Raw genomic sequence first — 14,309 nt, 5'->3', positions numbered from 1 at the left:
ACTGACTCAAATATGTTGTGGGTATGTTCAGTGCACATGCAAGTAGGTCCTAACTTCCAATAGCCAGAGTTATACTTTACAGGCTGATATTTGGATCACTGTCCATTTGTATCTGGCCTGGAGCTTTTTATTGACTTGGCTGCAGAGCTGAGGGAAGGGGAAGCCTGACCTAAGTGAAAAGTTCCAGTGTTGTTTTGTCTGTGTTTAACCAAATGAAATAGAGTGAACAGGATAATGTATCCCAGGCACTGTCTGGTGATTTCCATTTCCCTGCTCCACATACTGAGGTTGTTGAAATCATCTGTAGCCCCAGCTCAAGGCTCTGATGTGCCTCAGTTCCAGCAGTGTGAATGTCCCTTTGTTGTTCTTCGCAGTCCTTTGCTGACACACGTCTCGCTGTGCTTGGGCACAGCTGCATCCCAGAGACAGGGGAACCTTCAAAGAAAGAGCAAATGGACCCTGCTGCAGTCTGCTGGTAGTAAAAGATAATTAAGTCTAAAAGTTTCAACAAAGGGAAGACGTTTATTGCCAGGCAAAGCCCAACAACACTGTAGGAAATGTCTTTGGTGGTGCCTGTCTGCAGCCCTCTCATCTGTGATGGGGAGCTGGTAAAATGTTTACGTTCTTTAGGTCTTAAAGGTAATCAGCCACACTGTGTTGATGGAAACCTACAGGATGTAAACTAGTGAAATCAAACTGTATCAAGCCATTTAAACATAATCTTTTTTTATCTCTGCAGGCATTTCTTCACCGGATCCGCCAGAATGCTGTGGACAAAGCTGAGAAGTACATAACAGAGGAGAATGTTAAGGTATTTCTTCTGTCTTCCTCATTTTCTTGGTAGGGAAGATAATACGCAATGAAAGGCCAGGTTCAGGGATATGAATATCAAATACCCTCTTGTCATATTGATGCTTATTATTAAGCTGGTTCCCTAAGGGAAAGAGCTCATGTTGACAGTTTATCTGTCAATCTGTTTTCCCATTCTTATAGCTGTCATCTTCCAACAGTTTTTCATCTCACCAACTAATTTCAGTAAAATTTGACAACAGTGCAGTGTTGTCAGAGATACTAACTTTTGGCAAGATTTGTGAAATGGTGAGTAGAGGACAGAGAGGCCATTTCAGTGTCTTTGAGAGGAAAGGCAGGGAATGCATAGTCCTTGTCCATTTTGCCTGACAGTGTTCAGTTAACCAATTCGTATCTGCTGTCTTCTACTACTCTAAAATTGATAGGGCTTGTGAAAAGGAGGCAGGAATGCTTTGTGTTCTAGTGGGAAGGAATTTGGGTTCTTGTGGGAGGACTAAGTAGTGTGAGACCCTTGTGTGAGGAAGTTCCTGCATGAAATTTGCACTGGAAAGAGATAAGGGACATGGAAACAGAACTGTGAGATACTGGCCTCTCTAGTGCCCATGGTCACAGGGGACCTTCCTTGTTCATTATGGTCATAAATATAAGCAACACTTCCTTGTAGTAATTTGGCTTAAAACCTCACCTTGTACATGTGTGAAAGCAAAGCCCTGTTTGTACACTCATGCAGGTGAACCCTGCTGATGAGTGGCACAGTGCAGTTCATTTGCCACTGCAGGCTGGTTTACTGGGCCTGCCGTTGGTCCTGAAGCTCCTCCATCAGCAGGAGCTTTGCCCTGTACACCTGTGGGAGCAGGGCAGCAGCAGCAGGTGTTACACCAGGCAGTGCTGGTTCCTGCATTTCCTGGCCCAGTGTTCCCTGGCTGTCCCAGGTGCTCCAGCCCTACTCTGCCTGTCAGGCCAGCAAGGAGTGCTGTTGGCTGGCTGGCATCAGAAGGGGCTGGGAGCAAGACTGATGGCAGCTTTGTGGAGCTCAGCCTCTTGCTGTCTACAAAATTGGAAATCCCCAGTCCCCTAAAACTCACCATCCAGTGTCTGAAGTAAATTCGGGGCTGGCTGAAGAAAAAGTAGACAAGTGATTAATGACAGTAGATCTTGTGTGCAAAATGTGAGTCTGCTTGCAAATAAAACTACACAACTATTTGCCAATTTGGCAAGCAGCTGCAGGTGCTGATGAAAATTATTATCCTATCATTATTCATGTATCGACAAAATGAATATTAATTGTGACTGCCATATAATCAGATACAGTGCCCACAAAGCCTGTGCAGAAGAATGCATATTTTCTTTGCTGATTTAAATGTATTTGTATTTGAAGTTTCTTCACACTTCTCTGGGGAAGTACCAATTCATTTTTGTGTCATTCTTGAAGTGCTTGGGGGGTCTTTTTGAGGCCACTGTGAGACCTCATTTATTCTTGTTATTACAATACCCAGCCTTCAATAACAGAGCTTCTCTTCAGTAATAAAGGACCTATGCCTATTGCTGCCGAAATAGAATGACAAAGTTACAGTTCTTCTGATCAGAGGAATATATTCAATATTATCTCCTCTTTCCACCCTCCATCTCCCACTATGCCAAATAATTTAATAGTTTTTCCTGCAGTTGGAAGATATTCGTACTTTTTTTCCCCTCTTTTTTTTCTCCTTTCTTTTACTGGTAGACATGAGAAAAGCAAGGTGGTGTTGGGACTTCTAATAATCTCCCTGCTGATATTATGTGTCTCGAGTCACCAGAGAGCTGTGAGGTAGCAGAGACTGTAAAAATGGTTTGGCAGCTTATGTAAGGAGAAACCTGTCTTTTCCTCCCTTTCTTCATGCAGCAGAAATGTCTAGAGGAAAATACAGGGTATTCTGGCAGTCGCTCACCTCTGAGCAAAAGGAGAAAGTGCTCTTGAGCCTAATTTGGGTTATTGCTCCCACTATTATTTTTGCAGGTTTCTCCTACAGCTGGAGCTAAGCATGGGAGATTTCAGTAATCTTTGGCCACTGTATTCCAGAAATGCTAAACTGAGTCCTGTGCCAGGCCCAGATTTTGCAAGTTCTCCAGTGATTAACGGCTGCAGCAACATCAAACCAGAAGAATTGGTTTTAGTTTATATGCTGCCTCATGTGGGAATAACTCTCCTGATCTGTTAGTACTGTGCTGTCACCTCCCTGATACAGCAGGTTGAAGGCAGTACAGTGGGAAGGTGGGCACAAGGGTGGGAACTGCCTTAGACACAGGAGCATGTGCAGTCAAGGTCTGTCTGCTGCCCTGATTTTCAAGTGACTCTTGTCTGCAAATTCTGCTGCAAGCAGAGCTCTGCTGATCACCAGAGAACTCATTAGATTGCACAGATACTCCTTGGATCAAAAAAACACCCCCCAAAGGCTGCTCCTGAAGGATAAAATCATCCCTGACAGATGTTTTCCTCTTGCTTGTTAATCCCCTTTTGGCACAGCTTCTGGCAAAGCCATGCAGGCAGGGGCTGCCCTGTCATCACATCACTTCCAGCCATGTGACAGAACCATTGCAGGCTCTGCTTGAATTAGTGCAGGAAGTTTTCTGGGAGCAGGTTTGTGGCTCCCTGGCCTTTGCTTGGCTTCAGAGCCCATCAGTGCAAATTCAGTGCATTGGAATATTTTAGTTTATTGAGGGCTAGAAAGGAGCTCTGAGGCACAAGCATGCATTAATGATGGTGCATACTACATGTCTCAGCATTCCTGCAGGGAGAGGGGAGCAAAGACAAGGAACATGCAACAGGCTTTGCTCTGCACACACATCCAGCTTGCAGGAGTTTGAGAGAAATATTCTCTCCATCCTTGAATAACAGAAGGTAGAGAGCTGAACCTGGGTACCTGCAGACAGGAAGGCTCCTTGAATTCGTGCTCTAGTCTACCCCTACTAAACCAGAGAGAAACTGGTTATAAACCAGGAATTGAGGTTTCATTCCTATGTCTAGATTTAATTTGCAGATTATTGTTCCTCTGAATTGCTGCCACATCATCAGCCACCAGGTTGAGTCAGTGTCACGTCCAGTGAATAAATTCCAATGCATAAAGCTGAAGCATTTAGTGTTAGGGGAGGCATTTGGGGAATCATCTGGAGGATGTTAGGCTCGATCACTTCCCACACCAAATGCCAGGAAGATGAAGGCTGGCTCTGCCAGGCTGCACACTTTGGGGTTCAGAGAATTGTCTCCTACTCTCTGAGCCAGACCGGGGAGTTTTCTTCCGAAGTAAAAGCTGGTTTGACTGCGCTGCAGATCTTCTCTTTGCAAGTGTTGTAATTAAAGCAAAGTGGTAGAAACATTGTCTGCAATGTGTGTGTCACTGCAGACTCCAGGATTTCCTCTGCCCTTTCAGGCGTCCCTCCAGTGGCTGCCAGTACTGGTGGCTGTCACTGCACATCAGGACTTCTCCCCCTCTGTAGGTACCATTCCATCTCCTACATGTGGATTCACGCTTTCTTCTATTTTGTATGAAAACGATTAAGACTTATAAATTTAATGTGTTTATAGCAACTTTCACCCTGGCAGTTTATTCCCCTTAGCACACGTATTCCAGTCCCAGGGATCACATAACTGTCACAATTACCTTTTAGAACAGGGCTGAACCAGGGACCTCTCTCCCTGTACATGTGCCTTTGGAATCACCGAGGTCAGTGAAAGGGAGCTCTAAGGTGCTGCTCTTGAGGTCTGGGAGGATTGTACACTGTTCTTTTCCTGGGTCAGTGAAATGCTGCTTCCCATGTGGCAGAGATTTCATCCCCTCTTTACAGGTACACCTTTGTGTGTAAGAGCTTTGAGTCCCTTCCTTCCAGGAAGGGATTTCTGATGCGTGGGAAGGAAAGGCAAACGACTCCCTGCTTCTGTGTCCTGCAAAGTGAGTTTGGTCCTTGTGGCTCCATTTATGGGGCTGGTCTCATAGGAAATTTTCTCTAGACTTGAAGGAGGTTGCTCGCATTCATCATGCTCAGGGGTCTGAAAAGATAACCTTCATTTACAGCAGGTGCTTCAGGAGCAATAAAGATTTCCATTGAGGGCCAGGAAAGGGGCAAATATGGTGTATTTCACTCTGCACAAGTCCCTGTCTGTGCTTTGCATCCTATCATGGCAAGTCTAGAGCCACAATATTTTGGTGCTACTACTTAACCAAGCACTCTGAGATGTATTAAAAGCTAGCAATGTTTTTCTTGTTATATTTCAGATCTTATTTTCTAACATTGAAGACATTCTTGGTGTTCACAAGGAGTTCCTGGCTGCCCTGGAATTTTGTTTACAACCAGAACCTCAGTCTCAGCATGAACTGGGAAATGTTTTCTTAAAATTTGTAAGTACAATGACTTAATGCTATCTGCAAATGCAGTTTCCTGTCATGAGGTCTCTTGCCCCTCAGTAAATCCTAATCTCTAAGGCTTGTAGCAATACTATGACAATGTGTGTTGTATGAAGGTTGTAGGTAGGGTGGGAAAAAATTTGTGAATGAGAACTTGTGAATTAGAACAATGGACACCACATCAAACTCAGCTAAACAACAATGTATTTTTAGAAACTCTTCCTTTTCCCATTGAATTTTTTTCCTTTTTTTCTCACCCAGCTGATCACATTTTATTGCTGAGAATTTGTCTGCTTTGGTTCCAAATGTTTCAAAAAAGCAGCTTAATTTCAAGTAAATGAAGAATTATTGTGTGTATTGTAAAATTTTAAAAAATTGAACCCCATAAAGGTCAAAATTAAACCCAGAGGACAGTACATCATTTACAGTAGTTGGTGTCTGTGCATACACTTGTTTGTAAATGAAAGGCAGTGTGAGAGGGTCTATCTTGCTGAAATGAAGCACAAGTTACAACACCCAGCCTTTGAGCATGGAACAAATGAGTACCTGCACTCTGTAGCTCCAAAGTAGATCCAGTGTGGCTTTTGAACTCCTACTGCAGGCTCAGGATGCCAGACCCAGAAGGGAAAACATTTCTAAGACACAAATTCACTCTGCCGGGTAATTTAGGACATTTTGGTGAGTTACTTTGGTATCCTCTAGCTTTGTGCCTGACAGCTGGTTCTTGTTCTGCTGTACAGCCATGACATGATCTTGTGTCCTCATCTGCTCTGAGGTGCTGCTCCCTGATCCAGGAGAACACAGACCCACAACGGGGACCCTGCAATTGCAGCTACTGATCCTGCACTGCCTCTCTCCTTGTCATTTGTTTCTTATGCTGTGGAATTGTTCCTGTGGTAGATTTTGGGTTTGTTTCTCGCTTGGCCTGATTTCAGTCACATCCCTGTGCCCTCCTCTTGCCTGATGTGTGTACAGAGCAGACTGCGTTTGCAAGACCAATTGCATACACTGAGTTACAGGCTGGACTAATTTAAATGCAAAGTTACCTAATTTACATGGAACATAATTAGAAATTGCACATTTTTTTTTCACTTGGAGCAGCCCTCCTGAGATGGCTGAAAATTAGAAAGCAAGTACATAATAGCCATTTCTTCAAATTCTTATTAACTCCATTAAGCCACAGGCCCATTTCCTATCAAAATGTGTTCTATTAGGCTTTCATAATCAAAATTCATGCTTTCACAGTTCATCAGGTTTGAGTGGGCAGCAGTTATACAGCCATTCATTGCTTGGAGCTTTACCAACTACCCTCCTCATTTAATTTTTATTTATGCTGTGACAATTATTAAAATAGTATCGGAAAGTGGGATACGGAGGCCATGCCCCAGAATTGTATCAGATGTGAGAAATGACTGTCAGCTGCTGAAAAACTTACTGGTGACCTCAGTTAAAACCTTGACCACCCACTGGAATCAATGGCTATGAACAAGATATACTGTATTAATATATTAGTACTCATTAGGGAGACTGTCAGAATGAGAGGGTTATGCTGTCAGATTGGCTGCTGGGTTGAAGTGGTGCTGAAAAACCCGAAATGTTTACTTCCAGTTGTTGGACTGAGTGCAAGGCCTGAGATATTTAGTCACTGTCACCGTTTTCTTGTATGCGAACATACCATTTTTCATTTATTACTATTAAATTATAATTATAAATTATAATTATGGAATATTCCTTACCTATCCAACACGAAGCGATACAGGAATTATGAAACTGCAATGCACAGGAGTGAGTGCTGGTGAGAATTGGTCTTCTGATAGTCAGTGTGACTGAGAGGAGCTCACGTTGCTGTCTGTGGAGTGCAGTGCCAATAATGGGCACCCCAATTGTTTCATGGTCCCCCTGGGGAGAATCAGCTTATGCACGTGGAAGTAGAACATGTATTTAATTCAGAATATATGGAAAAAGCTGGTCTCATCCGTAATTTCCTTAAGGAAATGTAGGAATACCATTAGGAGCAGTGTGGAACCTCTAGTCTGAGTAAGGAACAGTCAAGGAAGGGAGAGCACATCCACTGACTGTGCAGTGACCACAGCTCAGCTGTGCAGGTCAGGAAAACATGTGACCGTGGAGCAGGAGGGCAGGGAATTGCCAGATTCTTCCTTTCTGATGTTGCCAGAGGTTTGGTGACATATTAGCTAGAAATTAGTTCAAGGGAAATGTGTTTTATGCTAATTTTTTAGGAGCAGTGTTGCATGAGTGATCAGTTTTACTGTCTAAGTCATCAGGGATCTTGTTTTGTTGAGAATTATGTCTTCTGTTTGGGTTTTTCATGTTGACAAAGTTGGTTTCAGCCTGCTTTGAAGCAAGAAAATGCCATGCCTTGTTAAAAATATGTCCAAATAAAATGGTTACAGTTTTCCAAATGCCTTACTTCTTTTTTTCTAGTCAAAACTGTTTTCAAATTTGTACTAATTTGTGGGCGGTTCTAATGGACCCAAAATAACATATTGGGAGAACAGACTATTGGTTAAAGATTTATTTTAACCAAACAAAGAACAGTACAGAGCTACCAAAATCAGGAGGTCTTGTTGTGTGTCCAGCAGATTTGCTGAGTAAGAAGGTGCCATTTTTATGCGGGCCCGTCTCTGACCATAATTGCACTTTAACCCAGAGTAACTGCAGGTTCAGAATTTCTGAGCTAACATCTGTAATTAGGTAACTGATAATTTCCTCCCCAGGCAAGGGGAGAGCCCAGGACTGACTGTCACCCAGGGAGGAAATTAAACACTTGAGCCACTGAGTCATTTCCAGCATAGTTCTCATATTTGTGGGTCGCCGGCGTGCGGCACAGCTGGGGAGGGCTGAGGGGAGCACTCTGGGGTGTGTGCAATTATTGTGCTGCCTCGAGCTTTAGCAGAGGGATTTTGTCATGATCTAAATATAACCTCCCAAACTCCAGGCACTCAGAGCTGCAGTCAGAAACCTGGGCAGTGACATTTTGTGTGCACTGATGTAGCGGATGCTGTCGTGTTAATGGCTCTATTTTTAGTTTCGAGCGTGGTGCTTGTGTGCTTCCTTGGAGCTGAGAGGGGGCGAGAGGAGGAAATGTGGGAGAAGCTTGGGTATCTGTCTTATTCTGTAACTCTAGTTTTTATGGTTGACAACAATCCTATTGACTTTTTTCTATTGTGTTATGAACCCAGCCCTACCTTTTCCTGCATCTGGTGACCAGAGCCTTTGTTTCTCTGCAGCTTTCCAGTATTCCCAGTATTCCCAGTAGCAACTGAGCAGCTACCTATGAAGGATAAAAGTCTTGCACGTGTGCATTCCAGCTCTTTGCACCCTACCCTTTGTGGCTGCTGTTTTATTTGCTTTGCACTATTGTTCTTGTGTTTGGACATACGTATATTTATTCTCAGTTCTTTCTTTGGAAGTACAAGGAGGAGAACACAATTCATCAGATTAGTGATAAACCAAACCCAAAAGCGTTTTACAGTCTCTGTGCATGTACATCTACCTCTGAGCATCTGACTAGAATGTCAAATTCTCCTCAACTAACATTAACTCAATTTCTTTTCCATATGACAATAGCAGGGGGAATACCCAAGGAGTGCAGCTGTATTCCCATGGATTCATGTTACAGAACTCCTTCAGTTGGCAGTAGTTGTTTGCTTGGATCAGTATGAGCTATCTTTAAAGTAGTTAGATGGTGGAGAGATCTTCAGCTAACTCAGGAAGGCTTAGGAGTGCTAGGAACCAAATCAAAACTCAAAAAAATTAACTTCTAAGTTCTGGGGAGATGGAGAGGTCCAGGTAGAATGTTTTTAGACCAGGATCCTGATGTGAATGCAACAGCAAACTATGGAGGGGATTGGCTGCATGGCTTGGTGCCCTTGAGGTGTAGCTCCGGAAGGCCTCACATACTACCCCTGACAGAGTTCCACACTATTGCACTGAAATGACTTCTGATATGCAAAGTAGCCTGTCTGGGTGCTCTGTATGGCACTGCATTGTGGCTAAATGAGGAAAATTAACTGCTATTGTGAGAAACACACAAAAAATGGTGGTTTTTTTTTGGCTTCTGAATCGTTCAACCTGCCTAAAGCCTACTACACTGTTATGACCCCCTTTTTATCCTGGTGGATGCAATACTGGAACCCCAGAACGTCGCTGCTGCAGGTTCAGTCAGTCCCACCAGCCTTGAGAGGATCAACTCACCTCTTGCCTCATCTGCTCAGGCATGGAAATAGTTGTTACTCCTTCTTTGAATCACTCCAGTGTTTCCAGATACGTGGTGTTTGCAATGGGTTCAGCATCTCTGATCATTTTAGATAGAAGAAGTTGCACTGTCTTTGAATCTGGAGCTCAGTAGAGCAGAACTTGCTGCCCCTGACCTGCCAGCTGACCCTCATTTCTTAGCAGGGGATTTCCTTCCAGCATGTGCTGGTGGATGTGACATGTCCCCATGTAAGTAGTACCTCAATCTAGTTCTGAAGCTGCCTTTCCCTTTCTTTAAATGTGCTGGTTATTTTATGTGTGTTTCATGAAATTCTTCCAGTTAGGGAAACTATTATGGACAGCTGTTTGGTGTTGTCTGCCACTTGTTTCAGAACACAGAGTGAACCAACCAACTCACTGGGGCTTGGCCCTCACCCCTGAAAGGCAGGGGGTTTCCAGCTGCTTGCTTTGTGTTATAGTTCCCCTCCAGGTCTCTGAGGTTCTTCCAGGCCTTGGTTCTTCCCAGCCACCTGTGTTTCTTCCTCCTTTAGGAGTGGTCAGCACAGCCCAGAAACATCATCCCTCTTGCTCCTGGCTTTTCTTTGCTCCCGGTTACTCTCATGGAACATCCTAACACACATACAAGTATCTCTGAAATAGCAAAATCCCTCCTTTCAGCAAAGAATATCTGTGATCTCAGTGATGTGTTAAGAGGAAAAGTGCTGGAAGTCTCAGTGCTCAGAAGGCTTCTGTTGAGTTACAGCAGAGTTAAGCCGGGAGTTGGTGGAACACCTGTATGCATTGTTCACATTAGAGGAGTGTCACATGCTTCATGAAAACTCCAACCCTAATGCCACTTGGAGTGCACCCCTGTTTGTAAAAAATTTAGTATCAGACTGTGGAAAATATCCTCTCAAGTTGTGTCTGAGTCAATAAGTTCCTCTGTTTTTCCCTGCAGAAAGACAAATTCTTTGTGTACGAGGAGTACTGCAGCAACCACGAGAAAGCACTCAGACTGCTGATGGAGTTGAACAAGATCCCAACAGTGAGAACATTCCTCCTGGTAAGCACCTTCTCTAACACTCTTGACTTAACAATCTGACTATGCCCTGTACTCATAATAACCCTTTGGTATCCCAGGAATGCTGGGCATTTTGCAGGTAGGATCCATTCCAGGTATGGAGCACTCAGGGTGGATGGGCATTGAGGTAACTGGTGAGCTGAGGCATGGAACTGAGCACCCCTCTGGTGTTAGTGATTGCAGGGGAAACAGGGAAGATTTTTTCTTTTATGGTTTTTTTTAAGAAGCAACAGAAAAAATGAGCACAGATTGTTAAAAGAGTAATGCAATACGTCAGCAGCAGGACCAAGGCTAATTCCCATTGGATTTGATTCCCTGCTCAGTTCTCTAACCAGTTCACCATCTGCAGGCTCACCAGAAAAATGTGACCTGCTTCTGACACGCTTTTCCCCATGAGTCCAGTTGTGGGCAGGAAATGTTGTCTGGATGAATTGTTTTGACTGCATCGTTGCTGCTTATATCAAAAGTGACCCAACTCCCCATCCATGGTGGATCTACACTGGGAGGGACTGTGGCCATGCAGCCTTCAAATGCCTCTTAAGAGTCTGTGTTGGGAGGAGAAGCAACCAGTGGACAGTGCCTTCTGCCCAACATTCCTTATTTTTCTTTCTTTTCTTGGTTGTTTTTCCTCCTTACTTTCACCCCCGTTCTGCTTGATTTTTGAATGTCTTGTTTTCTTGCCCATGGATGCATGGCATCTGGAATGGGGTTGGCACATAGGTGAGGCAAATCAACTTTTTTTCTAATAAACTCTGTGAAGTAAAAGGCTGTCTTTTTGCCAAGGACCTGCTCTTCTTTCTGCTTGTCCTTCTGCTCTTCTTTCAGACTTTTGCCAAAGGTCTGCTCTTTCCCAATTTAGTACAGCAAAAGAAAACTTCTGCATAAATGTCAGTCGCAAGCAGGGCCAGAGCATTCCTTTAGCCACAAAATACAGGCCTCAGAGGGAGCAGCAGGGACAAGCCCTCATGCTGATGGGTAGGCAGAGTCTCTTTGTCATGTCTGAGTTTTAATGAACCTTGTTAAGCCATTACTCTGAGTCACCAAATGACCCTTTCCTTGTTCATGGGTTCTTTGGGTGTTTCTGTTGGGGGAAACTAATGAGAAAAAGGAGAAAAAAGTACATGTAAACACCGTCCTTCCCAACATTCAGAACGTTCTCCACGTCCAGTGGATTGACAAAGCCTCCTGTCTGTGTTACTGGCAGCAGCTGGCAAGCTGATTACAAGGCACACAGAAGATGTCACACTGTCTGCTGTGGGTTGCTGCAGCACCTGAATCCAAGAGAGTCTTAAAATAGCAGTAAATATGGGAAGAGAGGCTGCACTGAAGTGTCTACTTTGCTGTGGCTGCTGTAATTTCTTCCAGGCCTGTCCTCCCTTCTCCACTGCCTCCTAAAGCCATGGCTATAATGCCACTGTGCAGGGAAGGCAGTGTTAAAATACAAAGCTTTGCTTGTGAGGGTAGATTTGGCCTGATTGCCCCCTCACAGCTGCTGAAACAGAAAATGTGGGAATGTGTTTGAAAAATCAGTAAGTGTTAAAGGGCAGTTTTGAGCCCAGAGCTAGAGAGAGGGCTGAAAGAAAAGATGGGAAGGACTGAATCACTCGAGACTTGGAAAATTGGACAGGGAGCATTGTGAGCTGGTAGCCAACGCCAGAGATCTAGAATAGCCTGGGGAGGGGTTATTTTACAGACAATTGTCTGTAAAAGTACCAGTTAGGACTAATGAGATTTTATGTATGATGTCTGTGAACATTCCTTGAAGAGAAGGATTGTTGAACTACAGCCAAAAACCCACTAAACTTCAGAATGTGTCTAAGCCACAGCACACATTTCACAGGGGAAAATGTTACTGGTGATGCCCCAAAGCAGGCCCTTCTTGGCTGAACTGCATTTAACTTCAGCTTCTGTGGACAGGACAGGTTTGCAGCTGGGGTGATTTTTGGAGCAGAGTCCATATTCATGATTGAACATAGGAGTGTGGACTAGTTTATCTGAAGTAGATTTGAAGTCTTTCTGAATCCACTACCTGTCTCTGGCAGCAGCCAATAGCAACAAAATAAGGACAGATCAAGGACTATTAAATGTTTTTTTTTTTCCCAATGCTATACCCAATTTTTACACTCCCCTTTATGTTAATCCTGAGACATGAATGTCCATAATCTGCTGGGAGGTTCACGTGTGCTGGTTTCGGCAACCAGTGCACCCAGGCTGTTTGTCCAGCTGTGCTCAGGCATAATGTTTTGCCAGAGAATTGGTGGATGTGATGCAGATGAGTCATTTGTTCCAATTCCAGTTCAGTTTCCTTCAGACATAAGGACTGGACTAGAATTAATGACATGATTGCTAGTTAGTAGGCTTTATTTTAGCCTTCAAGAGTTTGCTGGATCGATAGTGTAAAACTAGTGAACAAAACCAAATGGTCATACCAGTTGTGGGGGTAGGTTGGATTCTTTCAGGTAATGATGCATCCAGGTTTGCTGATTGCCATTGTTCTGTTATGACACTTTTTGAGCCACCAGCTGTATAATATTTCTCTGAGATGATACCTTTCTGCACAGCTTTGTTATCCACAGTTTTCTTCTCTCGATGCCTGCAGGGTTGATGGCTCTGTGTCAGTGGTAAATGAAGTGCCATTTCCTGTACCTCAGGTTTGACAAAGTGTTTTGTGACTTTAATGCGTGTTATAGGAATACAGAATCATGTCAAAGAGCACCTGAAAGCTTTGTGTCTGAGGTAACATTTCTTCCCTTTTTTGATTGTAGGGTTGTATGCTTTTGGGAGGCAGAAAGACGACAGACATTCCACTGGAGGGTTATCTGCTGACTCCAATTCAGAGAATTTGCAAATATCCACTTCTGCTTAAGGTAAACCAAGGAAAGTATTTCTCCAGATGGTTGTTTTATTCTTCGAATGATTCTGCATTTTTTTAGCCCTGACTTTTGTTGCTACTACTGCTTTCCTGAAGGTTGGACTGTCTCTGAAGAAAGTGGTTTTTTATGGGTGCAGGTGAAAAGGTTCCTGATGCTAACAGGGTGGGTGCTAAATCCTATAATGGTCTGGGTAGACCAGACAGGGTCTTTTGACTTGAGTTCTCTTCAGATGTTACTAAGGCTTGTGAGGGCTATTTCAGCCATTTCCTGTAAAGCTTTGTTCAGCCAGAATTGTGCCAACGTTCCGAAGGATTGGGTGGCTCTGGGGACTCTAAACTGGATATGTCTTTCATCACAGTGTGTCTGCTTTGAGTGTGTTTAGGTCAGTAATGATCAAAATCCTGTATCATCTGACAGCTGTTCGTCAGCTTGTTTGAAAACTGTTTGGTTGTCTCAGAGGATTCCCAGTGGACGGGTGTGATTGCAGAAATGAGGACTGTAAGTGGCAGTAATTGGCCCCCATGTTGGTGTTCTTACCATAGCAGCTAAAGAATAAAAGACCTGAAGAGAGCTAAGTTACCTCTCATCCCTCCAGATCCAAGGAGAGGGAAAAGGAGAAAGCAGTTTTTGGGAGAGCTGGCAGCACCAGTGGCCTTGTGGACACTCTGTGGCTGACAGCCATCAGTGTTCTGTGATGTCAGTCCCTTCCTCAGCCAGAGTAACACTGCATCTACTAAAAGGAAATTCATTAAGTAAAGGAGGAGCTTCCCTCACACTTGGAAAGAAAGGTCCCTTTCTGAGTTCTGGAAGAAAGAGCTCTGTGCTGAGCTGGTGCTCTTGGTCCCAGGCTGAGCACATGAACCAGCTGTGTCCTGTACAGCTGTTGCAGTGCTGTGCCCTTCCCCTCCCCAGGTGAAGGGGTTTTGTAGGTACGAGCTGTTTGGCTCA

The 14,309-nt window shown here is 44.0% G+C and overlaps 1 protein-coding gene across 2 annotated transcripts in view; it reads left to right on the top strand.

The window, feature by feature from the left end:
- Nucleotides 1–14,309, top strand: part of PREX1 (phosphatidylinositol-3,4,5-trisphosphate dependent Rac exchange factor 1) — a 146,781-nt gene that overhangs the window by 57,380 nt on the left and 75,092 nt on the right. For both annotated transcript variants that reach the window (XM_032704963.1, XM_032704961.1), the window contains exons 2-5: nucleotides 740–811; nucleotides 5,061–5,183; nucleotides 10,366–10,470; nucleotides 13,254–13,355. In XM_032704963.1, coding sequence (XP_032560854.1) covers nucleotides 740–811; nucleotides 5,061–5,183; nucleotides 10,366–10,470; nucleotides 13,254–13,355 — 402 coding nt within the window. The remainder of the gene's footprint in view (nucleotides 1–739; nucleotides 812–5,060; nucleotides 5,184–10,365; nucleotides 10,471–13,253; nucleotides 13,356–14,309) is intronic.

Source organism: Chiroxiphia lanceolata, chromosome 17, assembly GCF_009829145.1.
Source record: "Chiroxiphia lanceolata isolate bChiLan1 chromosome 17, bChiLan1.pri, whole genome shotgun sequence".
NCBI classification, from domain to species: domain Eukaryota; kingdom Metazoa; phylum Chordata; class Aves; order Passeriformes; family Pipridae; genus Chiroxiphia; species Chiroxiphia lanceolata.
The sequence above is the reverse complement of the archived record's forward strand: the minus strand, read 5'-3'. Positions and strand labels throughout refer to the sequence as shown.